General features: G+C 37.3%; 1 protein-coding gene across 1 annotated transcript in view; it reads left to right on the top strand.

The window, feature by feature from the left end:
- Positions 1–27,026, top strand: part of SYT1 (synaptotagmin 1) — a 431,119-nt gene that overhangs the window by 278,104 nt on the left and 125,989 nt on the right. The window contains 6 exon segments of the mRNA XM_032647220.1: positions 5,264–5,448; positions 11,364–11,486; positions 15,256–15,315; positions 15,317–15,370; positions 15,372–15,437; positions 19,336–19,503. Coding sequence (XP_032503111.1) covers positions 5,264–5,448; positions 11,364–11,486; positions 15,256–15,315; positions 15,317–15,370; positions 15,372–15,437; positions 19,336–19,503 — 656 coding nt within the window.

Below are 27,026 nucleotides of genomic sequence, written 5' to 3'. Positions count from 1 at the left end.
AACCTTCCAAGTCAAATAGATGTTAAAAAAAAAAAAACATAAAATGTATCAAAGAAATTACAAGACTTGCCAATCAGTTGGAAATGGGAATTAGAATTTCCACGTGGTTCCAATGTCTAAGGCAGGAAATTATAAAAGCACTGACAGAAGCCACATAGCTGGTTTGAGAACTGGTTTGAGAAGATGATGAAAGATTCATAGGGAACGTTTCCTAGACAGTTGGGAACACAGTTCTAGAGAACAGAGGAAGGGACAGTAACTGACCTACAGTTTAAGGCGTGGGAAAGGATGTGCTTATTAACGAGGGAATGCGAAGATGAGCACAGAGCTAAGCGCCTTGAATAACAACTCCATCTGACACTGGGGATTGGGAAAGGAAAGAGAAGAAAATGTCCGAGCCACAGAAGGAGGTGCTGGTAAGGGTAGTAGAAACAAAAGCAGAAGAAATTTTCAAGAAGAAATACATGATCAAGACTTTTTCATACCACTGACAATGTAGTTTGGGTTTAGCCAGAAGAAAATCATTGGTTATCTCTGAGAGACTCTTGAGTGCACTGTTGTGTCATGAAAATGGTTGCAGAAGGCATAGATAAAAACAGTGAATAAGAAGAAAAGATCACCACATATACAGAAATAGCCCACATTAATATTCCAATTGCATACTCATCTATATGCAGCATATGTTATAAATCTCTTGAGGTCTGCTTTGTCTCTATTGAGCTTCCTATTGCTGCTGTAATTACTTACTACAAAATCACTGGCTTAAAACTGCACAAATTTATTATTTGGAGGTCAGAAGTCCAAAATGTGTTTAATTGAGCTAAAATCACATTGTCAGCAGGGCTGATTCCTTCTTTCTTCCCAACTTTAGTGATAGGTAATTAACAAATAACATTGTATAAGTTTAAGTTGTACAACATGATGATTTGATATACGTATATATTGTGAAATGATTACAACAATAAGGTCATTTAACATACCCATCACCTCACATAATTACCATTTTGTGTGTATGTGGTAAGAACATTTAAGATCTCTCTAAGCAAATTTTAAGTATACAATACAGTATTGTTAACTATAGTTACCATGCTGTACGTCAGACACCCAGAACTTATTCATCTCATAATTGAAAGTTTGTACCCTTTGACCAACATCTCCCCATTTCCCCTACCCACCCCCAGCCCCAGGTAACCACCGTTCTACTCATTGTTTCTATGAGTTCCAACTTCTTAGGTTCCACATTTAACTGACATCACAGAGTATTTTTGTCTGTATGAATTATGTCTCTAACTTCTCATTTAGCCTGATGCCCTCAAGGGTCATCCATGTTGTCTCAAATGACAGAAGGAATCTTTTTTATGGATGAATAATATTCTATTTTCTTTATCCATCTATTTTCTTTATCCATTTATCCATTGATGGACACTTAGGTTACTTGTATATCTTGACTATTGTGAATAAAGCTGCAGTGAACATGGTGGTGCAGATATCTCTTCAAGAGAGTGATTTTTTGTTTCCTTCAGTAAATACCCAGAATGGGATTGCTGGACCACGTGGTAGTTCTACTTTTAATTTTTTTGAGAAAACTCCATAGTTTGTTTTTTTTTTTTTTTTATAATGACTATGTGAACTAATTCTTCCCGTTGCGGAGCACAGGCTCCGGACGCTCAGGCTCAGCGGCCGTGGCTCACGGGTCCAGCCGCTCGGCAGCATGCGGGTTCCTCCCGGACCGGGGCACGAACTCGGGTCCCCTGCGTCGGCAGGCGGACTCCCAACCACTGCGCCACCAGGGAAACCCTGAACTAATTCTTTTGAAGCTGTAGGAGAGAATCCCTTTCCTTGCGTTTTCCAGCTTCTAAAGGTCACCTACCTTCTTTGGTTCATGGTCCCTTCCTCCATCTTCAAAATCAGAAGCACAGAATCCTCAAATCGCTCTGATTCTGAAACTCCTGCCTGCCTCTTTCACTGAGAAGGACCACAGTGAATACACTGGGTTCATCTGGATAACCTAGGATAAACTCGCCATCTCAAGATCCTTAATCACATTTGTAAAGTCCTTTCTGCTATGTAAGGTCACATAGTCACAGGTTCCAGGGATCAGAATGTGGACATTTTTGAGGACTCATTATTCTGTGTACCACAGAATCTAAGTTAAAACATCAGAAGCAGAATTGACTTTGACTTAATTCTTACGCACCGGTTTACCTTCAGGTTAAATGATATGTGAGATTAATTCATTAACTAGAAGATGAAAATAACATTTTTAATGGAGAGTTTTTACATTAGTCTATTATTTTCTGTTGAAAGGTCCTTAAGTTAAATGCTAAAATTCATGTTATAAAATTCCATTTAATGATAGTTGGGTAGCAATAACAATAAGCTGATAGCTTTCTGCCAGTAGCAGTATTTTGATGAGCCTATTTTTGATTGAAACTATATTTTATATTTAAATAAAATAAAGAAATCACTCTTAGCAGCATCTTTTGCTGTTATTTTCTCCATTTTTTTTCAAAAGTAAAATGTCCTATTAAATAGGCTTCACAGCCCCACAAGGACTTTTCCTTTGTATACATGTATAATATGCATATTTTTAACCTAATGATGTAAAAATATATTTCAGTTTCTCCTACTATTCAATCTGTAGTTTTTCCTTTATAAAATTGAAGGGATAATGAACAAAACTTCTGTGAAGATTACATGAGATTTAATGTATGTAAAGCCGTAGCACAGCTGCTGGCCCGTAATAAGTAGGTCTTCAATAAATTTTTAGCGTAATCCAAAATATATTTCACGAGATTTGCTCACTAATATTGAAACTTATTTCTATAAATGCTACAAAGTAATAATACTGTGGATGGTGTTTCTGACTAAACTTACAAAATTCTCGAAATTTAGTTGCCCTACGAAATAAGATTGTTAGCACGAAAATTCAATTTAAATAACTGCATTTAATTTAAAATGCTGGTTTATAATTAACTATTCAGTCCAGTTTTCATTGGGGTACACAAAATGATAGCATTAAGGCTTTTTAAAAATTCCATCTAAAGGTACCAGTAAGTTGTGAGGAAATTTTTGCTAATTTCATATATTCAAAGTTAAAATTAAGCTATTCAGAAGATCAGCTGGAAGCGAATCTAGAAGACAGCAGCACTATAGGAAATAGAAGTCAAAAATAAAAGTTTTTTTCAGTGATTATAATTCACCTTCAAGTTGCACTATTTCAAATTTCTTCCTGTAATCCTATGTTCCTATCTCTTTACCTCCTTTAAATAATGTTCCTGTGCTGTCACTGTCTATTTTCTTTTTGTTAAGTTGTCAAATGATCTCTGTCTTGCCCTGTGTAATTTAAGAGACTTTTATGTAGCTCTCTGAGAGACTATCACGCAAGTCCAACTAGGAGAATAATTTACGAGGTTCAAAATGAAGGGTCATTATTCTACTGTCTCACCCGCCGTGAATACACAGGCTCTCTCCTTCACGCATGGCAGGGTTTTAACTAGATCAAAAGAGGTAGAAGCTTTTAAATGAAGTATTGTGAATGCTATCATTGGTTACATAAGCTCCCTTTACATTTTTTTAAAAATATGATTGCTTAATGAGATTAGAGACCTATAAGAAAGCATGTCTTTGGGTATGGGCTTATCTGTAACTTTCACACAAATCTTTCTTTGGCTGAAAACACAGTTTCAGCAGTTATGGTTTTATATGTCCTTAGGGTAACATCTAGTCATCTTTCATAAGCTAGAATAATATGCATAGTAAGTCTTCCTCACTATGAAGCTAAATGCAAAAGGAGCCAAGAGAGTGGATTTTCTCAGTTTTGAAGTTAATTTTTCGGTGTTTTTACGTCATCAAAGTACTCCTACTTGTGTTCAGCAATTGTAGATACTAATGATGTTTATGTAGCTAGAAGAAAATAGCACTTTTTCTTACCATTTCAGTAACTAATGTCTTTTTTGATTACAACAGGCAAATCTAATTACTGCTTCTTGTGATTAATCTCAATAGTTGAATGACTTTCTAGGCAAACTGAAATCCTCCATGTTTCCATGAGACCTGATTTTTTTATAAGCACATGTGTAGGGGATGCCAAATGAGAAAAGAAGAGTTACTTTTAGTAGCTGGACAACGTGTCATAGAAAAAAATGCTTGAGTGTCTTTATTTGTGTATGCTTTATTAAACAGACCCTGTGAATCTGAAGTCTATGCTCTTATCTAAAAATTCTCTCTTCCTCCTCTCAATTTCTTAGCATATCCATCAAACTCCTCTCAGTGTATTCACCTCTTTCTTTTTATGTATTTATTGATGTGCATTTTTTATGCCCCCATAGGTACTCTGAGCTGTGTCACCCACAGTACTTAGCCCTATGCCTCGAATATTTTTTTTAAAAATATTAATTGAATTCTTGCTGTGTGCTAGATGCCATTCTAAGATTTTTAGTCTATTAACCTTGAAAAGAGATGAAACGGGTACCACTATTATCTTCATTTTATAGAGAGGGAAACAGCAATTCAACACACGTAATCTGGCCAGTTACGAAGCCTGTAAGTGGCCAAGCCTGAATCTAAGCCTGGGTTTATAACCGCTGCCCTACCTCCAGAGACCCTGCATGGGTAAATCTCCCCATGATCGACTTTCAGAGCACCAAGTCCTTCTTCCTAATCTTCACTACTTTTAGGACTTTACATTTGTCTTTCTGTTGTTTTGATTAATATCTACCCCTTCCACTGTGCCCAGGGCATATTAATAGAACCTATAGTATTTGATAGGTGAGTAATAGCAGCTAATATTAAGTTTTTGCCATGTGCCAGGTACTGCATCTTATTTTAATATTCAGAAAGACTATCAGATACCCACCAATTTACCTCCACTTTAGAGATGAGGATACTGAGACAGAGAGAGGTTAGGCAACTTGCCCAAGGTCACACAGCTAGTAAAATGGTGGAGCCAGGGCTTGAACTCAAAGGCCAGACTCCAGAGGTAAGCTCTGAAGAAATGAAGGAGTGGATCGTTGAAAATCTAGCTTGGAGGGGCAGGGAAAGCTGTAGGGAGGAGATGACATTTGGCATGCCTGGAAGGGCGAGGGGGAAAAGATAGAAACACTCTTCTAGGCTGGGGAAACCACATGGATAAAGCAGTGTGCCTAGAGCTCAATGAATACGAATGAATGAGTGAACAGCTATCTTTACAGCCCATGAATTTAAAGGTTTTGCAGATGTAAATGCTTTATTACTAATAGTCTCTGCATTTTTTTTCTTTCAGTGCCACCGTGGGCCTTAATTGCCATAGCCATAGTCGCAGTCCTTTTAGTCCTGACGTGCTGCTTTTGTATCTGTAAGAAATGCTTGTTCAAAAAGAAAAACAAAAAGAAGGGAAAGGAAAAGGGAGGGAAGAATGCCATTAACATGAAAGATGTGAAAGACTTAGGGAAGACCATGAAAGATCAGGTAATGTATTCATTCCATGTTTCTTCTTATTTTATCAAAAATTTAAGAATAGACAGTTTATTAGTTTATGCCAGATAAATATAGAAATAAACAATATCTGGACACTTGTCATAGTTTTAGAAATGCTTTGCAGTCCTTTCAGTCATTACTCAACATCCCAAAGTACAATGGAAACGTGTGGTTAGGGTTTTCCAGTCTCCTAAGCACATAGACCAGGAAAGGGCATCCATGACCATCAAGGCCAAATTGGTAGGCCCAGCGTATTGGAATGATACCTGAACATTTGTATTACATCTGTTTAGCCTCTCTTAATTGTGCCTAGAGCTAGAGAAACAGAATAACGAGTATCTGTTCTTCCTCTTGGGCGGGACATCTTTTTATCATCATCACTGTTCATAATCACTATTAAATACTGAGTCTTATAGCTATTTATCACACTTGAAAGCTACCATCCCTATACAAACATCCAGCTCAGTTATGAGCGCTCAGGAATAATGAGTTATACAAGGCAAGTGAGAGAAGTATGAGCTGGTTCTAAAGAATGGGGTAGAATTTTAAGGCAAAACTCTTCACTTAGGGACAATTAGAACCATAATGCAAGTTATAAAATCCATCTGGCTGAGTTATCTTCCCAAGCCCAAGGAAGCAATCTGAGTGTCCTTTACACTGTTATCTATCTTTCCTAAATGGGCTAGGTGATTTGGTTCAGAATAAAGTCTACTATTAATAAGTATAATAATTAAATGTCTCTTCATTTCTCTATTGGATTCATATTGGATATTTCTAAGGAACAACTTATTTCATACAAAAAGTAAATGTAGGGACTTCCCTGGTGGCACGGTGGTTAAGAATCTGCCTGCCAATGCAGGAGACATGGGTTCGATCCCTGGTCTGGGAAGATCCCACATGCCGTGGAACAACTAAGCCCCGTGCACCAGAACTACTGAGACTGCTTTCTAGAGCTCACGAGCCACAACTACTGAGCCCGTGTGCCACAACTACTGAAGCCTGTGTGCCTAGAGCCCGTGCTCCACAACAAGAGAAGCTACCACAATGAGAATCCTGCACACTGCAACAAAGAGTAGCGCACTATCTACAACTAGAGAAAGCCAAACTAGAGAAACCCGACGCAGCCAATGAATAAATAAATATACATTTAAAAAAAGTAAATGTGAAGATTTTTCAGAGAAATAACATTTTCAATTATCAATGCTTCCCTTCAAATAATTCAAAATTTCTATTTATTCCCTAGTAGCAACATATATAGGCAGTTTTATAAATTCTTATTATACTATTAATTGAACTCTTAAATATGTGAATCTCCTTAAGAACAATTTAGTTAAGGAAGGTATTTTTAGTACATTTGTGTAGTTATCCACACACTCAGGACACTAATCCCTCTCCCTAGCCTGAGTTTTAAACACTTTGCTCAAAGACGCTGTAATGTCTCTTGACAACAATTTCACATAGGCTCACTTTTCACTTGAACTTTTGCTTGGTTTCAGAGCTGTAGAATGAATGCTATGCCTGCACTCACACTCAGAGAGCTTCATCCCGAGCTCAGAGTATCAAGGATTATATCTTTCTCAAAGTTTCTAATCACAGCCACAGAAGCCCAGGTGCCAGTGTTCAACCACAGATGTCTAATAAGGATTTTTCTTTTCAGTTAATTTGTTACATAGAAACTGAAGCTTTAAACCATGTCTTGTTTTATTTCAGCATTTTCCGTAACCAGCAGGATGTGATACAGATTTCTTTAGACAACATATTTGGGAGATTAATAACAGTAGTAATAACTTTCTAGATGGACATGGATGTACTGAATAATTTGTATGTGAATTTGAGCTATGTCTATGAAACATTGGAAATATAATACTATCATTTTCATAACTACATTAAAATTCAAATGTGGTTTTCATGTTTGCTAGAATTAACAGTTTAAAACACTAAATAATGTTAAATGATCACTACAGCATTTCTTCCTAGGACAAGCAATTTGTATTTTTCTTTGTGGAATTTGTTCTGTACGATGTAAGACTAATTTATAGAACAGTAGCGGTGTTTATTACCCCTATTATGACATGGATAAATGACCAAGATCTCAAAAATAGTAAATACAGAAATCAGTAAGTTTTACCATTTCACTCCATATAAGAACTAACAGAAATTCAAATTTCAATATTCATGACTATATGATAAGATTTTATAACCAAGGAAGAATTTTTAAATATTCTGCAATAACAAAATGGTAATGATATATAATATTTGTATACAGAAAAGGATACATATTTAAGACTTTTGTAATGGCTTAAAACTTAAAAGCACTAAAAATACAGAGGGGCAATATCAACTTGCAAAGTCAGAGGTCTGGAAAGGTCATTTCTCCACGGTTTTTACTAACGTGTGTGGATATTTAAATTTTTATTTCTTCCCTCTGTGTCCTCCTTATCTGTATTATGTCTCATGACTGTTCTGGACTGTCCCTTGCGGTAGGTTTCCTCTGCTATGAGACACCCTTAGTCAACGCTCAACTACATTTAGTGGCCTGGCAGCCGGGGCTCCGCAGCTGAGGGTGTACCATTCTGACACACATCAAGAGGCTGAACTAAATTGATTTTTTTTTTTAAGATAAAGGGTTCTCATTTTAAGATTACTGATTAAATAGGACAGTATTAGAAAGCTCAAGTTTTAATTGATGGGCACAGAAAGAAAATGTAGTGTCTTACGCTCCCTTTTTAGCATGCCTTATCAATTCCAAATCTGAACAATTTAACATAGAATGAACAAATGCACCTTCTGATGGTTTATCCAAGTACAACTAAACACCTTTTGAACGTTGAATCAAGCCAGAAGCACGTGCACTAAATTTTTGAAATTTAAAACAAGGTCTTTTTCCCAACACAGCTTTTCCCACTACAATTTATCAAACTCTCAGAACTGCTGGGCTTACATGCATTTTCCTCTGCATTTTGTTCCTTGGTGCGTGTGGTGGGGAGACTACTGCTCTTGAGATATTGTAATAGCTGCTGATTTAATAGGTCTTAATTTAATGTAATGGTACAGAAAATGTCTTGCTTAAGCTCGACCTTTGGGACAAGAATAGACTTAATCACTTCACTGATAAAACAGTAGCACTGAGAAATTATCAAAAATTTAGCCCTATTCCATGCAGAATAATTGCAGAAATGGTCATGCACCTTTCATTAGGGCAAAAACCACTCAGAGAGAAGGCAATTTAATAGCTCAGCTCTTTCAAATGACACTGAGCTGAAACATATGTAAATTGTCAGTTCTGAAAGAGATTTTGAAAAAGTATTTTAATCCATGAAAAATTTTTTTATGATGGAGTGGAGTGAAGATTTTTCAGACAAAAATGTGCGTTAAATAGTTTGCTATTAAAAAAAATTAAAATCTTACAGGAGGCAAATTACCTACATTGCCATTTTCTCAACACATCTTTTCAGACATTATTAAAGACTGACGCACAGCTGAGGTTCTGAAAGGGAAATGTGGGTTCACTGCCTCAAAGTCCTCCCCTTAAATTCAGTAGTCTTTTCCTGTCACTTTACTATCATTTTTCTATTAGCAACACCCCAAGTTAAAAGATTAATATTAATTTTTAAATAATTATGTTGTTTTCCTGCCTGTGGCTATCAGTAAAGCAACATTTTACTATTCAACGAAACATCCAAGTATAAACTTCCTAATTAAATGGTGTATGGCTCACCAGATTTGAAAAGGTTTCTGCACAGATGTAATAATGGCAATTTTCAATTTTCCAAAGTCATTGTAGGCTCCTGAAACTTTTCAGGAAGAACAAAATGGGAGGCATCTCCAACTACAGCTCAACTCAACTCTCTGTTTCAGCTCAACTCTCTGTTTATCATCTTCCCACCCTAATGAGTTCTAGTAAGATGATGCCAAGTCTGTTTTTTAGGATCAAATTAGAGTTAGATGGCTAGAGCCAAATTGCAGTCTTGTCAGTTCAGAGACTGAGGGTATCATTTTGAGGCACTACTGCGGGTCTCTGTATGAATGGATAAGTGAACAGAAGAGATTTCTCTGAGCAGAGGGAAAAAACCATGTAATCTGGGAGTTGTGGGAGGTTGGATGGTAGAGCTATAGTCTAATGACTCTGAAGCCTTTCTGAAGCCTGATTATACTTCTGTGCATTTGAGTTCTAGAAGATTTCTCAGGTTTAATTTGATCACTGACAGGAGTTAAAATTCTTTTGCTTTGGGCTTCCCTGGTGGCGCAGTCGTTGAGAGTCCGCCTGCCGATGCAGGGGACACGGGTTCGTGCGCCGGTCTGGGAAGATCCCACATGCCGCGGAGCGGCTGGACCCGTGAGCCATGGCCGCTGAGCCTGCGCGTCCGGAGCCTGTGCTCCGCAGCGGGAGAGGCCACAACAGTGAGAGGCCCGCGTACCGCAGAAAAAAAAAAAAATTATTTTGCTTTGTCAGAGATATAAAGCAGCCTACCACTCATATGTCTTATCTTCAGTTTTGTGAGATTCTATAGTAACACACACACACACACACAAAGAAAGGCAATGAAAATACCATAACCAAAACCTAGGAGAGAATATTTGTGGTATATAACAACAAAAAGATTGAGACCACTAAAATACAGAGTCTCTACAAATCACTAAGAGGCAAACAACCCAATAGAAAAATTAGCAAAGGATGTATTATATATACATATTATATAAAAGATTATTACACAGGTAGTCCCCAGAAGAAATAATACAAATAGTTCATATAAAGGTTTTTAAATTTTTCAACCTCAATAGTGTTCAGGAAAATGTAACATTTTATCATTTTTCATTTCGAACAATAACTATTTATAGATTTCTAATTTTTTTCTAATTCTTTAAAGCAATAAGAATGCACACCCCCTAGAAACAAAACCTCTAATATTTATAACCTTTATAACCTTTGATTTTTTTGAGCAAACTTTTTGCATTAATTGGGAAAATACATCATATATTTTTATTTTTAATAAAGAGGAACATTTGAATGAATTTTATGAAGTTATGAGCTTTCTAGTGTTTCAATTTATATTACACTTAAGTTTTAGGTTATCAGGAACATTCAGTTGGTTTAAACTCAATTTTGAGAATTCTGTGCCATGATTTTTGCTTGTTACCACAAAATTAATTTTTATGCTAATTTCAGTTTGACAGAATTGCAAACATAACTCCTTTTACCTTTTGGTATCAAACAGACCCGTAAGTCAATTTAATTCAGCCTAGCTTTCTGTGGAGCTGTTATGAAAGTAAAACAGTAAACTTAAACTGGAACCGGGGTAGATTTTTCTCTAAACATGCATTTGCTGGTGGCATGTTATTTTTTCCTCTTTTCCCATAACCATTACAAACGTATACGCAAAACTCAGGAAATTACAATTTTCTAAGAATCACTTACTCAACTATCTTTTTCATAGGAAACAAGGCAAGAAAAGGCCACCCATTTCATATAAATTACTCCACTGCATGTAACAAGGATGTTTTACATGATGCTTAAGATCTCTTTTGAACTACATGAATGTGAAAACTGGCCTGGGTAATAGCATGTTCATCATACCTCCGAAAGAAGCGATTTTATCAGAGCCAAATATAACACAACGTGACGTTTTCTTTGCAACAACTTTACATTTTTTTGCTTGCAATATTCTGAGGGGCTATTTCCATTGCTTCCATGTTGCTTGCTGATTGGGGGGGAAAAATTCCGTGCACAAATGGAATTTTAAAAAAATATGTAAGCAGCAGATGTGAATGTGTGTCAGACAAATGGAGATTTACAGCATCTCAGTGCTTGCTTCTAACAGCTTGGAAGTATAACCACAGGCCAGTGTCATTTGAGTTCTGATGAAAATTCATTTGAATTCACATATAATCCATTTCCCTACTCATAGGCCCTGAAGGATGATGATGCTGAAACTGGATTGACTGATGGGGAAGAAAAAGAAGAACCCAAAGAAGAGGAGAAATTGGGAAAACTTCAATATTCACTGGATTATGATTTCCAGAATAACCAGGTCTGAGGGGGAAAATGTCTTGTAATTCCATTACGTTTTCTGAAATTACCAACTAGAAATTGAAACAAGAGACTTCTTAAAACATTTGGTTTGCTATGAGGGGAAAATGCAATTATCAAAGCTATTGATGAAATCATTTCTAAGTACAGGCGGTCCCCTACTTGCTAATTTAACTTCTGGTAATTAGAATCCACAGTGTTCAGCCGATTACATCTACTTATGGCACTTACAGCAGGCAGGCAGAATACAAATTAACTTGAAGCCATCAGTCTGATTCTGAGAGCTCCCAGTCACAGATCCCTCGGGCTGAGCTACAACAATCTTCCTTGGAATTCATGGATTTAGCTCCAAACAGGGCAAGGGACCTTTGAGTTAGACCACCAATTAAGCCAAAGTCTTCAAACAAAAATTAACCATTTGATGAGGAATCAAAGATTAAAAAATTGACTTTCCATAAATTTCAAGGACAAGAATGCCTTATGTAATATGATACTGGCTAAACCTCCTAGCACAAATGAGTTAACAGCTCTAGAAAAGTAGAAAGACCATCAACTTGATTTCTAATGCCTTTGCATGCTGCCCTGCTTCCGGAAAAGTGACAAGGAACTAAAGGTTGCATCAAAACAGTCCTTCCTGCTTTAAAAGCCGTGAAGTGCCACCTAGATGAATGATAATACTAGCTGGCTTTTATTAACTGCCTGTTATAATGGTAGCTCCAAGATAAATGTTAAAAAAAAAAAAAAAAACTCTACCTAAAAAGACCTTCTAGGGGCTTCCCTGGTGGCACAGTGGTTGAGAGTCCGCCTGCCGATGCAGGGGACACGGGTTCGTGCCCTGGTCCGGGAAGATCCCACATGCCGTGGAGCGGCTAGGCCCGTGAGCCATGGCCGCTGAGCCTGCGCCTCCGGAGCCTGTGCTCCGCAGCGGGAGAGGCCGCAACAGTGAGAGGCCCGCGTACCAACAACAACAACAACAAAAAGACCTTCTAGGACCCATGACTTTGATGAAGATGTCTCTTTACCTTCTGAACTGTTCAAGAAATTTAAAAGCTAGATAAGAATTAGCTGAGTTAGAGATCAGGCTCTTAAAAATCTATAAGACACAGTTCTCTTCCGACTAGGAGAGCTTTAAATCGATTTCTCCAGTTTGATCAGTTCACTGACCTTTCAGGGTGGGGAAGAACTTGATAGATGTAAATACAGTTACTACCTAATGCAGCATGTGTTAATTATGTCTAGTTTGATGAGGAATAAACAATAAATAAATCAAACACCAATACTCAGCTTTGGTGACTTATGTCCAAAGTCAGTAATACTGTGAGCTCTAAACAATGGCGGAAATTCTGGACTTTATTTAGGAATTGACTGTTCAAATAATGTCTTCACTTCTTGAAGTGTCCAGAGGGTTCCTCAAAAAGAACATATTGATACATACCACCATATAATAAATAATTGTATTTAGTTAGCTTCATTACAGCCCTGGCTCATTATTTTATAATACATTCCAGAAAACTGCATGTTGGTTATAGATACAAGCTAATAGGTATGGATTTATACAGAATTATAGGTATACCATTTCTAGTTAATTAAATAGGGCACTTGAGGTCATTTTTATCGCTTCTACCAAAATTTGATCATTAGAGATTGGTTGAGAGCAAAACTGCCTATTATTTATGTATTCTAGAGAAGGTCAAGGTCAACTTACATTATCTTAACACAAAACATCTTTTCCAGGAATATAACCTGCCTTTATATATGTAGCCAACAATTTTCTACTAATTTATTCTACTTTCATATTTTCCAGTAGAAATCTAGTGGATCTCATCTTGGTTAGTCATAATTTTGAAACTTCTACATTGGCTTTGAGTACTCTAAGTAACATTTTATAAGGTAGTATTTTTAAGAATACAGCACTGAATTTTTTTTACTCAAATATAATTCGAATGCATTTACTCTTCCTTTTCAAGCAAACCCATTTTAGAAGGTATTTCATTCAGAGGATCTAGGGTGTTCTACCTGATAAATTGTTTTAATAGTATGCTTTTATTCTTCCAAACGTTCTCCGCTAATCTGATTTATAAAATGATTCCTATGAGTCATGGAAGATAAAGTCTGAGGAATTTCGTAGATAAGGCTGTAATCAAATATACACACCTGCTTACCAAAACTAAAAGACAATCCTAAAAGTCCTCTAAGAACCTTTCATGGTGGAGAGAAATATGATACTTCTCTCTCAAGCAGAAGTCAGAGGGGGGTTGGGAGAAGTAATTCCACCTCTATCAACAAGATACCCCCAGATCTTTAAAGTACAGATGATCAAGTTTGAAAGAGTTTAGGCTATATCACTAGTGCTTTCCCTGCCCCAAAGAAAAAGTATTACAAAAAGTGAGGAGAGAATATAATCTCGCTTATTCACATTGCTATCCAAAGGCAAATTCCAAATACCAACTTGGCAAACCAAGAGACGAACTGTTTGCTTTACTAATCATGTCTTTATAAGCTGATGTCTATTTTAACCATTCTTTGACCATCTGTCTACGTTTTGTATACCTACAATCCAGCATTCTTATTGCTACTGTTGTATGATGAAGTCACAAAGATATTGAAGCATTAAGATGGAAACAACACTCTTTAAGGGTATTGGTCTAGGTTAAAACTTGAGCCAACTAGCCAAAGTGCACTTATGCACATGGTGGGTCCATTTTGTAGAAAGTGGATGTGACTTTTTCAAGGAGGTGACTTGCTTTTCCACTCTATTGGTGAAAAAGGTACAGACTCAAAATTTCAGACCCTGATGTGAACAGCTATGATGTGACTGCATTTTCTGAAGGGTATATACATTGAATAACAATAAATAAGGGAGTCTACTTTTGTTTCCCATATGGATCTAAACCAGTCTGTTGACACAGCACGTCTGATGGCAGGGGCCATCAGAAGAGTCTGCTCACACCTTCTGTTTCCTTTGCAAAAACATTATCAGTGCCAGCCAATACCCGCATTCATAATAAGAGATAGGAATGTATCACTGAGAAAACCAGACGTGAAGAAATGCAGAGATTTCTGCTGTATTTGAAAAATATCAGAAACTTAGTCACTTAGCATTAAAAACAATAACTGTAATCTCCCCTTCCTCTATATGGAGCTAAAATTATATTTCTTTGAACCCCATGTCCTATATTTAACACCGAATTTAATATACAATAATCATTTTACTCTAGTTAAAACAAGAAGGAGCCAGCACCCAAGTAAAGGTCCAATATGATAGAAACTTGAAAATCTTATTTTTATCTCAAAAAGCTACCAAATTCTAAGAAAATTTCTATTTAGCTGCTCTGGGGCTTTGGTTCAAAATAAGAATTTCCTACTTTATAATTACAAGCTTGTGATTGTTTAACAGTTTCTTTCCACTTACAAATACATGCCCTGGAAAGAAAATAATGCACAAGGGCTTTTAGGAACTGGAAAGTTATTTGATTGCAACCCTTTTGCAAACATGAATTCCATATTTGACTGTAATCAGCAACCTTTTAAAAGCCTCTTTTGTGTTTAAAACCAGGCTTCCTAGAGCCTGCATCTGTCATAATTGGGTTTCTGAAGTCTATGTAGCTCACTTCATTTGCCTTCTGTGCTCAGATTCAGAAGAGAATAAAAGTTTATTCAAAGCAAAGAACAAAAGGGAAAAAGCCACAATATGCGGCAGTGTGAACACATCAATCTTTCCAACATGTCCACCAATGCCAGTGTTTGCTGTATCCTGCCTCTCATTTCAGCTGCTGGTAGGAATCATCCAGGCTGCCGAGCTGCCCGCCTTAGACATGGGGGGCACATCTAGATCCCTATGTGAAGGTGTTTCTGCTGCCAGATAAAAAGAAGAAATTTGAGACAAAAAGTCCACCGAAAGACCCTTAATCCTGTCTTCAACGAGCAATTTACTTCAAGGTAATTTTTTTTTGTACTTACTAATGAACTTGTCCTCTGTTGTTCTAGATAACAGACTGATCTCATCCTGACACATATAGAGACCACTTGACCACTTGTTCAGAGACTCACAAATGATTCTATTCAGAATATTTAAGATTCTTACCTTCAATGTAATGAGGACTCTCTATTGCATTAAAATTTGGTCCAAATAGGATTCAGCTCAGCTATTTCAGAAAAGAATATGGACTGGGATAGAGCTAGGATGTCATTCGTATCTAAAAAGTGAGCTCAGCTTCAAGTGTGTCAGTGGACCTGAACGTTTCCCCCCTCTCTAAATAAAGCCAAAAGAACTGTAAACTTTTTCCAGGTTTCCAAGTTCCTGAAAATAAATCACGACCACAGAATAAAGTAAGCTGTGCAACACTATTTAAATGGTATGATGAGGTATTACTCCTGTTGCAAAATTTTTTGTGTACAGGGAAATTTAAGTATTCTAAAACATTCTGCTCAACCCACCAATAAAATAATATGACCTATGTTTTTTTCCATCTCTAGCATTTTTTCCCTTACTCTTGGCTCTTCCCTGGTGTTCTTCATTCTTGTTGAGACACCTCAGTTCACAAGCAGTAACAAGAGGAATTCTGGCCACATAATAACTCAGCAGAAAAAGGTGCCTGGCAGGTCTCAGGCATCTCTGCATATACGAGTAGTCTCTGTAGTTCTCATCCGAAGTCACGCATAAAAAACAGTCTTTTGGTAGATATGTTTAACACGTGACATTTTTTGAAATGCATTACTTAAAACAATACATGTCTGTGAATATGCCAAGGGGCAGACTCAGAATCACCGTCTACCAGTCAGCCTTAGCCGATAGCACGCACCTGACACTAGCAAACATCCTGGTATGAAATAAATGGATGAAACTGAGGGCGTGAGTCATTCCCATGAACCTTGTTTCCAATTTTGTAAAAGCGGTATCTTTCTATTCACTCTAAAATTAGAGTTTTTAAGACAAAAAAATTCCCTCATCTACTGTCAGCAACTCTGTTTAAAATCTATACTTTTCTAAACCCAGACAGTTAATGTAGAGTAGCAGTAAAAACCAGCTTATGAAGAACTAATCATTAGGGTCAATATACCACGGGACATACAGTGAAAACAAAACAAAAAAATATTGCAAAAGGTAATTACAATCCTTCTGTTTGACTATGTATTGATCTTAATTTAGGTCAGTAGTTTCTAACCACAATTTAGTCAGCACATTCTTAAATTATTTGAAATATTGTGGGGTTTTGTTTTTGTTTTGAGTTATCTATACGTTATTTCTTTTAAAAAAGTGTATTGCTAATAATTTTTAGTAATGTCTATAACCTCAAGAATTATAATCATTGAGATTCTGAAATTGCCTATAAAATTTAATAGGTTCCATTTTACTTCAGGAGTGTTGATCACATCATAAATCAATCCAAAGTACAATGTATTTTGATAGATTTGAGAAATATACCACCGTTTCTAGAGAACTAGTTAATTTTTCCTTGTAGGCCTTGTAGATTATGCATCTTAAATGCCAATAGGCTGTATGATACAAGAATGGAAGCAAAACAGTTTAAAGAGGATTGGCTTTAAAATTGAGTTCAAATCCACTGAACGTGAACCTGACATGCCCCAAATGAAATGCTCCTTCTTTTCTCCACAACAAACTACCATTTGAAAGAGCTACTCATCATTCAAACAGTAAATACTTATTAAGTGCCTACTGTGTACCAGCACTGTGCTAAATGCTTTACATGTATTCGTTTGGCCTCAACCAGCTCCTGTGAAATACACACTGTTATCATCACTTTTTGATGGATGAAAAAGCCGAGGTTTATTTACTTGTCCCAGCGCCATCAGTGGGAAAAAGGGGGAACCCAGGCCCAGACCTGTCTGACCTCAAGCTCAAGTTTTTGACTAATGCCCTTTCAGTACAATCACCAAAAAATCTAGAGAGATTTCAGAAATAAGATGAAATTTTCAAGAGTTCATCCCTACTCTAAAATTCCTTATTTCTTCCTTTCAAAATTGGCTCTTTGGAAGGGTTTATTTTTTTCACTCTAAAGTAGAGAATGTGTTGTGCCTAGTTTTTAATCATAGTATTTTAATCTGATTCCAAATAGATGACAAATGATATAAAATAAAAACTCTTTGGAAAAACCAAAATTTCTTGTATATATGCAGTCAAATAGTCTTCCTTCTCCTTTCCTTCTTAATATACAGAGTTAATTGAGAAATGTTTGCTGGAGCATAACACAACTATTTATACTGATAAAATAATAGCAAGTGTCTGAAAGTTGATCAAACCTTCAGTACAAGTATAAACAATTTCTTAATTAGGCATTTCTTCCGGGTTACTGAAGTGTAGCTTACTTGGATTGCCCTTTCTCTGAATATTAAAAATGTCACTAATAAATATCCCAACCCATAGCATCTGTCCCAGTTATATTTGAACAGCTGGAGAATTCATCAGTTCTTGGCCTTTTGCCACTGCTCATCCTAAAGAGTGTTGTACCGGGCTTCCCTGGTGGCGCAGTGGTTGAGGGTCCGCCTGCCGATGCAGGGGACACGGGTTCGTGCCCCGGTCCGGGAAGATCCCACATGCCGTGGAGCGGCTGGGCCCGTGAGCCACAGCCGTGAGCCTGCGCGTCCGGAGCCTGTGCTCCGCAACGGGAGAGGCCGCAACAGTGAGAGGCCCGTGTACCGTAAAAAAAAAAAAAAAAAAAAAAAAAAAGAGTGTCGTACCTAAGAATGAACTTCAAGATCTAGATTATAATGCATGTCTGATATTCAAAACAGCAATTTTCCAGTCAGCTCTTGTCAATCAGTAAATTATTTTAAGGAATAGGTGAGGCACCTTGTGAATTTCATTCAAGTCCTTGCAGACTCCTAGCATGCCTGTTCATATGTCACTGCTCCATTAAACTATGACATCCAAATGGCCTGAAAGAGCGGGAACTCTCCTCAATACTCTGTAATGGCCTATATGGGAAAAGAATCTAAAAACAGAGTGGGGGGCTTCCCTGGTGGCACAGTGGTTAAGAATCCACCTGCCAATGCAGGGAACATGGGTTCAAGTCCTGGTCCGGGAAGATCCCACATGCAGCGGAGCAACTAAGCCCGTGTGCCACAACTACTGAGCCCGTGTGCCACAGCTACTGAGCCCGTGTGCCACAACTACTGAAGCCCCTGGGCCTAGAGCCCGTGCTCCACAACAAGAGAAGCCACCGCAATGAGAAGCCCACACACCGCAACAAAGAGCAGCCCCTGCTCACAACTAAAAGAAAGCCCGTGCACAGCAACGAGGACCCAACGCAGTCAAAAATAAAATAAATTTATTTTTAAAAAAGAGTGGACATATGTGTATGTATAACTTATTCACTTTGCTGTACACCTGAAACTAACACAACATTATAAATCAATTATACTCCAATAAAATTTTTTCTAAAAATGAAAGAGTTAGAACTTTTGAAACAACTTATCTACCCGATTAAGTTGCACCCTGACAGTATAACTTATCATAAAAATAACAACAAAATATTCTACAAGGAAAACTTATTTATATAGTCAAGTGCAATTGGCTTGGTTTATTCTTATATTAATCTTGAAGTGTTTCTAGCCTGACTAATAGTATGAGCTATTATTAATAATACTAACAGCTTCTAGAACTTTGGGATAAAGTGATAAATCACTATGATAAGTCCTCATTTTCTCCCAAGTAATTTAAGCCCCAAGCAGTTAGTTAAATGATTCAATTTAAGGAAAAAAACCCAAAAGCACAAGTATCTCCCTGTTCTGTTTATCCAACATAAATATTAAAATTAAAGACTATAAACAGGTAACATGTTTTAAGCATTTTTTGTGACCAGATAGTTTGTCCTCATCTTTTTATTTAGGTGCCGTATTCAGAATTGGGTGGCAAAACTCTGGTGATGGCTGTCTATGATTTTGATCGTTTCTCCAAGCATGACATCATTGGGGAATTTAAAGTCCCCATGAACACAGTGGATTTCGGTCACGTAACTGAGGAGTGGCGTGATCTGCAAAGTGCAGAGAAGGAAGAGGTAAGAAAAACATTAGCATTTCTAATGTGACAAGCTGTACTCGCCAGTTGCTACTCTCATACTAACCTATTGAGAGCTGCTGGGGTAACGTGAGTCATGTGGCCCTCCAGCTTCTGACAGTGAGCAAAATAGGGTCAGGGGATTGCATAACCTCGTAAAAAAGTATACTGATCTTCTGGGTCTTATTTGAAAGAAAACAAAGATTTGTGCAGTTCTACAGATAATTCCCTGGGGTTGAGGGGACAGACACACACACCACTTCTAAAAGCTTAGAAAATATTACACACACACACACACACACACATACAATCTGCTTCTTTAAAAGGACAGTGAAAAGTCATCTTTCCCTTTGTATTTTTCCACAAAGATTTTGTTTTCTACATAGATTATATAGCTATTAAATAGAAATGAAATGGCACCTTTTCCTTGATTATTTCTGCATATTACAGACAGTTCATTGTTTCTCCTAAAGATATCAGAGCACAATGGGTAAAATGTCAAATAAAATTCACAAAGGCAGATATTAAATCCACTTTTTAAGTGACTCACATTTTTACAGTATTCTTCACATTGTTTTGCCCCACTTTTAATAGGTTAGCCCAGGATTTCTCTGTGATTTAAAGAAGGGAATTTCAGTAGCCTTAGTGCATTTAAACGGCATAATAATCAATTCTATTTGATTATGCTATGCCAGCCTGACACTAGCGCTTTTCTGAGCCAGTGTCTCAACAGGCCAATACCAGAAAGGCAAACAATTCTTAGCTTCTCTGAATTCCTAAAGCAACTCCTTTTCCAGCCATTTTTTGTTCCTAACATGGGTTTATAATTACCCAAGGGATTGCCAACAGCCTTTGTCATTTAGGATCACTAGACGCCTTGGATTCTGTAAGGTGTAGTCACTTTGGGACCACCAGGGAAATCAGAAAGTAACCCAAGCCTTCAGAGAAACTCAGCCAAGAACATCACCTGGGAATCCTTTCAACCTAAGGTTTTCTGTAACCATTATTATTATTGAGGTTTTAGAACAGGTTTATTTATTACTATACTGAAATTGAAGTTTATTAGTGCTCTAAAATTATTACTTCGTTGTAAAAAAAATGAGTCAAAATTATTTGAGATAAGTTCTGCTTTTTCTTTGGAAGGAAAACATTTAGTCAAAATTAAATTCTTGGATATTGAAATAGATTTACCGCCCCTGTGGACAGAACCACCCAAGGATAATATGGAGTTTTTAAGTTTTACAACTTATTTAAGTAGTTCTTCCCTATGAGTAGACCAATATCTATATTAAAATGCAACATCTGTGTGAAAAACATTTAATCCTTTAATCATAATGTTGCTAGTCATTTAACAAAGTAGTGAGCTGTTTCACTGAATTTTTATATTTTATTGACATATTTGACTTTGTAAGTTCCTTGTGGCTGGGGTATAGGGGTGGGACCATAACAAGTATTATTAACTGATAGGTTTTTGTTAATTGATTATTGGTTGGCTTCTTGGTCGAGTATCCAGATAGGACCCACTTGTCCTTCACAAGCCCACCTGTCCAGAGGGCATGGCTCATGTCCTTCCCCTCCAACTAGTCACTATCAAGTGGTATGCGATTCCAAGACTACACCCCTGGGCTTCTGAAAAGTTGGTAAATATTTTTGTCTGTGTTAGGAAATGTAATCCATCAAGCCATTTCCTTCTTTAAAAATTTCTTTGAATACGGGCAGAGTTTGATACTTGACACTAAGCTGACAGGTGTGACGCTAGAACCTACAAGTTTAGGTAGACTGCCCAAAACGAATCACGTTTTTATTCTCACCCCCTGAATTGCCCGTTTTCTCTCTTTTATAACTTTCTTCCTCCTCATCTTCTCTCCCTATGAAAGATTTTTTTTGTGATCCAACTTACTCAAAATGATTCACCAGGGCTTCCCTGGTGGCGCAGTGGTTGAGAGTCCACTTGCCGATGCAGGGGACGCAGGTTCGTGCCCTAGTCGGGGAAGATCCCACGTGCCGCGGAGCGGCTGGGCCCGTGAACCATGGCCGCTGGGCCTGCGCGTCCGGAGCCTGTGCTCCGCAACCGGAGAGGCCACGACAGTGAGGGGCCCGCGTACCAAAAAAAAAAAAAAAAGATTCACCATGCAAACGTTTATTATGTACTGCTATATTCCTAGAACTGTGCCAGGTGTTAAAAAAAAGAAACGTGAAAAGGGTGGACACTGCTCTGGACACTGCTCTTGCTTTCATGGAGTTTAGTGCTGCCTCACTTTCCTCCCTCACTCCAGTTTTTGCCTCGCTTATTGCCAGCTAGACTGATTTCTAGTAAAAGTCTTGCCTTTAAGATCAAACACTCCTGGGCTTCCCTGGTGGCACAGTGGTTAAGAATCCGCCTGCCAATGCAGGGGACATGGGTTCGGGCCCTGGTCTGGGAAGATCCCACATGCCGCGGAGCAACTAGGCCCGTGAGCCACAACTACTGAGCCCACGTGCCACAGCAACTGAAGCCCACGTGCCTAGAGCCCGTGCTCCACAACAGGGGAAGCCACTGTGATGAGAAGCCTGCACACTGCAGCGAAGAGCAGCCCCTGCTCGCCACAACTAGAGAAAGCCTGCACGCAGCAACGAAGACCCAACGTAGCCAAAAATAAATAAATAAATAAATTTAAAAAAAAAAAAAAAAAAAAAAAGATCAAACACTCCTGGGTTCCAATCCCTACAGATCCATTTACTAGCTCAGAGACCTTAGACAAGTCACTTATGCTCTCTAAACTTCAGGATTTTTTTTTTAATCTAGTAAGTGGTCTAACATTATCTTATTTTACAGATTAAATAGGATAGAGTATAAAGTACCTAGCATGGAGCCTGCTATTTGACATATTCAACAAGCAAGAGATCTCCCATTCTTTCTTCTTGACCAATCTTTTTTGTGTCCTTTCTTTCTTGTGCTTTCATCTCCCTATTTGTTCTACTCTTTTTCCTCTATGTGTATTGCTCTACTCTTTTCCTCACCACCACTGTACTTACTGAATGGCTCTGGAGATTTTTAATGGGAAATAATTCTATAACTATACTTTTAAACCCTGGAGCCTTTCCTCTTTGGTATCTACTTGGGAATAATTTTTGGTTTTCAGTTGAGTGACTATTTCCTTTTATCATGATATAGGAAACCTTATAAAACAGATGTCTAGCTTACAAAGTATCTCTGGATAACTAGATTCAGGTATAAACTTTCTCCTAATAAATAAGATTCCAATTACATTTTATGTCTAAAGAATTACTTCTCACTGATAACGTGCTGTCTTTTCATGCTACTGTTCACTAACTAGAGAAAATTATAGTTGTTTGAATAAACTGAAGTCTTAGATTGACTTTAGTTCTCACGGTTTCAAACAAAATTCTTTTTCCATTTTATATGAGCAATTTTGTTTAAGATTTTTGTTTTGCTTTCCTCTAAAGTGTTAAATCTTCTTTTTAATGTCATAATGAGTGAAAGATACCAAAGAAAGCGAGAAAAAGGAATTCAAGAAACAGCTTTGGAATCTAGAAACTGAACCGCTAGTCATTAATAGTCTGTTCAAGGAGAGACTTGCATTTAAACGGGTTAAATACAGCCCACTAGGATCCAACCCCAGGGTTTTGATAGCATGGGGTAGGCTTTGTTGTTTAAAGTTAAAAAATATAAAAGTCATAAGATAATGAAGCAATTACGTAAGTTAAAGGATTATGTGTTATCTTAGTAAGCAATTAAATACGCAAGCAATTGGGGAGAAACTGGAAAGGAGCCTTATCTAAAAGTTACTAAGCACATGTTTGAAACACAAGGGGTGTTGACGAGAGAAATTAGGCCAGAAGAGCTTCAGCAAGCACACAAATCCCATTGTTAGATTCTAGCCCGTGGAGAAAACCTCTGTGCTGAAGTTTCCATCCTGACTTTATGATGTTTTTATGACTAACGCAATCCAAGTCCCCTCCCTTACTAGTAGTTCAGGTTCGCTTGCCTTTTTTTTTTTTGTTTAATGTTGCATGACTGATGACCCACTCTCCTTCCACCTGCTAACAGGTGAAGATGGAATCTGACCTTGCAAGACAGCTAAACCTTTCTCTTCCTTTTGTCTCTTTAAAACAGAAGTCCTTTGAGTTTCCAGAGATGGTTACGCATAAAACCATTGTCTTAATTTTCCCCCTTTTCAGGTTAAGGCCTCAAACATCATCCTTTATAATCAGTATATACAATTCTACCACTGGCAAAAGGCTTCTAACATGTATAGCCTCAGGCTACCTGGTGAATTTTTAAGATTTTCTTCATTTTAATCATTCAAGAATATTTATGTCATCCATAAGTCAAACCTGAAGCCAACCTCCAGATATTTGGAGTAATCCATTCTTTTAATATTTTCACTTAATTACTTCAAATATTATGATCAATAGGTAAGACTCCATTTTCTTTTTTAATGAATTTTATGATCATTGCAGCAACTGTATCAGTCAGTCCTGTACCCCAGCATCAAGTATATCTTCAAAGCGTTTAGACCCTTTTTATTTTAGCATTCGTTCCTAATTTTTCATCCCTATGCCTTCCACTACTACTTTTTAATCCCTAAAAACAGCATAAAATACCACCAGAATGCAACTGGATCCCTTTTTTTAAAGGAGTCTGTCTCATAACTTGGCCAGTACTATTTTGTCTCCATTAGAAAATGTCCATCACCTCTGCTTTGTGTAGAATTCGTTAAAGAGTGATTTTTAAATGAGATTCTGTAATCTAGTACAAATGGGAAAAAAACTGATTGCTGAATTAAAACAAGTTGGGACATAATTTAATTAGGACCCAAGCAGAAGGGAAGAGAAACCACTTTAGTGCCTTAATAGAAAATCAGTTTTGCAAGAAAATTTCACATTTTTAAGTCTAATTAGAAAAACATTTAATTCACAGAAAAGCATTTGGAGAATACATATTCAATCAAAAATCCAAAGTTTTTTAAGCTTATGATAAGTTACTTGATATTCCTTTGGAATGCGTTCAAGTCATTATTCCTTATGGCATCTCTTTTGTCCAAGGATCATGAAAGAATTGATGCTGTTTCTAAGTATACTTAGCAGTCAGATGGTAGCTCACGCCCTCCAAGAATCTCTGCACAACAAATTAGTGCCCTGAACGAAATCCTCATAAAAGGTTAAGTGCAGGAACTTTAATATGGAAGCCAGTAAGAATCTACCTTGTCACTCACAAAATATCACATTAGAGAAATGCAACAAAGACACTCATTTTGACCCAGAGCATTCCAGGAAGGTATACTTATTTTTACTTCTTCACTGTCTGTCTTCCCCACTGGACTGTAGGCAGATTGTTCCCAACTGTGAAACCAAGTTTAATCACAGAGGCAAGCATATATATTCGAAATATATTTTCGAATTAATGAATGGGGCAGAGTTGCTTATTATACATAAGAGATGCTTCAAAACTTCCATTTTAAAGTCCATGTTATGGTAATTGTGTTCTTATTTTACAAATGAAGTCTAAAGTATTCTGAAAAACCATCAATAAAGTATCTTAGCACCAAACAATGAAAGTGATTTAGTACCCTTTTGTCTTTTCAGTCTTTTAATATCAAAGGGAGGCAGTATAGATGCTTAGCAAAATCATTCTAATTGTTTTTGTTGATGGTCATGAAAATGATGAGTTTCTCTCACTAATTTTTTGGGGAGAGGTGAGGGGTAAAGGCTTATTCAGGATCTCTTTCCTCTCTATAAACCTTTTATCCTGTTTCCATGATGCACGGAGAGCTTGTGGCTCAGCTTAATTTAACTTTTATTTAAAGTTAAGATTTAGTTAAAGCTCTGATTTGAGTCTCTGCTGGCAACATGGAAATTTTACCCAGAGGGAAATGGGAAAGAATCAATTCCAAGGAGAAGTCCAAGAATATGAACAAAACCTAAGTTTATTGTATCTAGAATATTTGTTGCTAGTCAGATTTATAATAAAATAGATATAAAACAATTCAATAATATTATATTAAGACCATGATATATTTTAGTGTACTTAGTATCTATGTGTCCATTTTGTGGTACGTGCAACATAATAGTTTCCCTTTAAACTAAGTAGAGTTGCATTTGATTTCTTGATATGTCTTTGGCCATAGCTGTGGTTTACTTGCATCTGAGTTTGGTCAGAATTTCAATCACCAATTATAACTGTATTGCTATGCATAGTAAGTATTGTCGGCTTCACTGAATGTGGTCTCTAAAAACATCATAGGAAAGAATAAACTGGAAATATCCTTCTAGTGTGTAGGACTGTAATTTGATTGCCTTCTAGTTAAAAAGCCTTTTCAGCACAAATGGATGAAAACAAATTCTCACTTCACTGAGATTCTAAATGAAAATTTGGTATCATTTGGATGCTAAATAAAAAACGTGGGAAACTGTGAGCTTCAGTTTTATTGGGGGACTTAACTGAGGACTATAGCCCCAGAGACAGCCTCTCAGATAGCTCCAAGAGCTCTCAGGAGGACATAAGGGGGGAGGTTAGTATATATGTGATCTTGGCCAAAGAGGTTTGGCAAGCAAACGCATCATCTCTGTAGAAGGTTGCTAATAGCCACGAGGAAAAGATATCTCAGTAATGATTTTAGTGCTTAAAGTATGGGAAGATGCAAGAATTTGGGTTCATAAGATTTTTCTCCTGAAAATATGTAACTATCTGAAAGCCTTGTTCTGCCAGTTTTTCCAGAGCACAGAGTGCCTCATTCCTGATCTCCACCCTGAGCTCCTTTCAGGTATTGTTAAAGGTCAGCAACTCCAGTAGCTAATCGACTAATCCTTGTAGAACCAGACAGCAAGCGACATTCTTTAGTTGGCCCTTTTTTTTTTTTTTTTACTGTGAATTCCCTAGAAAAAATAAATTTAGACTCTAAAGAATTAAGCGGAGGGAGAGACCCTGGACATTTTCAAAATGCCCTTTGATGACCTCCCATGGTTCCCCCATTATCATACCTTAACCTACTGCATTACCCTCCCCTTCACAGCTGTCATGCCCAGAGACCTGGACTTCCAACCCAGCTCCCTCGGTTCCAAAATTCATCTTATTAAAAGCTTCCCTTAACTTCTCTACCTAAATTATAAACACCAATAATAATAAGAGCTACTGTTTACTGAGAATCTACTGTGTGCCCACAAAAAAACTTCACAACAGTCTTCAAAAGTGGCATATTAAATCTGTTTTACAAAACGAGGCGAAAAACAAACCTGAGCCCAGGAAAGTCTAAGTAGTCTGTCCAAGTTCACACAACCAATGCCAGAGCTAAACTTCAAACACCGGTCTTTCTACTTCACCACTCTTTCTACTTCACCATACCATCTGCTTTAAACAGTCTCTCTCAGTCTCTTTAGCCTCCAAGTGTAGCTATAAACTCAACTTAAGTGCAAAAAAAAAAAAAAAGAGCAAAACCAAACTGATACCTCAGCTTTGGCTTGTTTATTTTGGAATTTCAACATTTGGTCAATTTTCTTTGACAACATTCAGCTGATTAAAAT

The sequence above is a fragment of the Phocoena sinus genome, chromosome 10 (assembly GCF_008692025.1).
Source record: "Phocoena sinus isolate mPhoSin1 chromosome 10, mPhoSin1.pri, whole genome shotgun sequence".
Lineage (NCBI taxonomy): Eukaryota > Metazoa > Chordata > Mammalia > Artiodactyla > Phocoenidae > Phocoena > Phocoena sinus.
The sequence above is the reverse complement of the archived record's forward strand: the minus strand, read 5'-3'. Positions and strand labels throughout refer to the sequence as shown.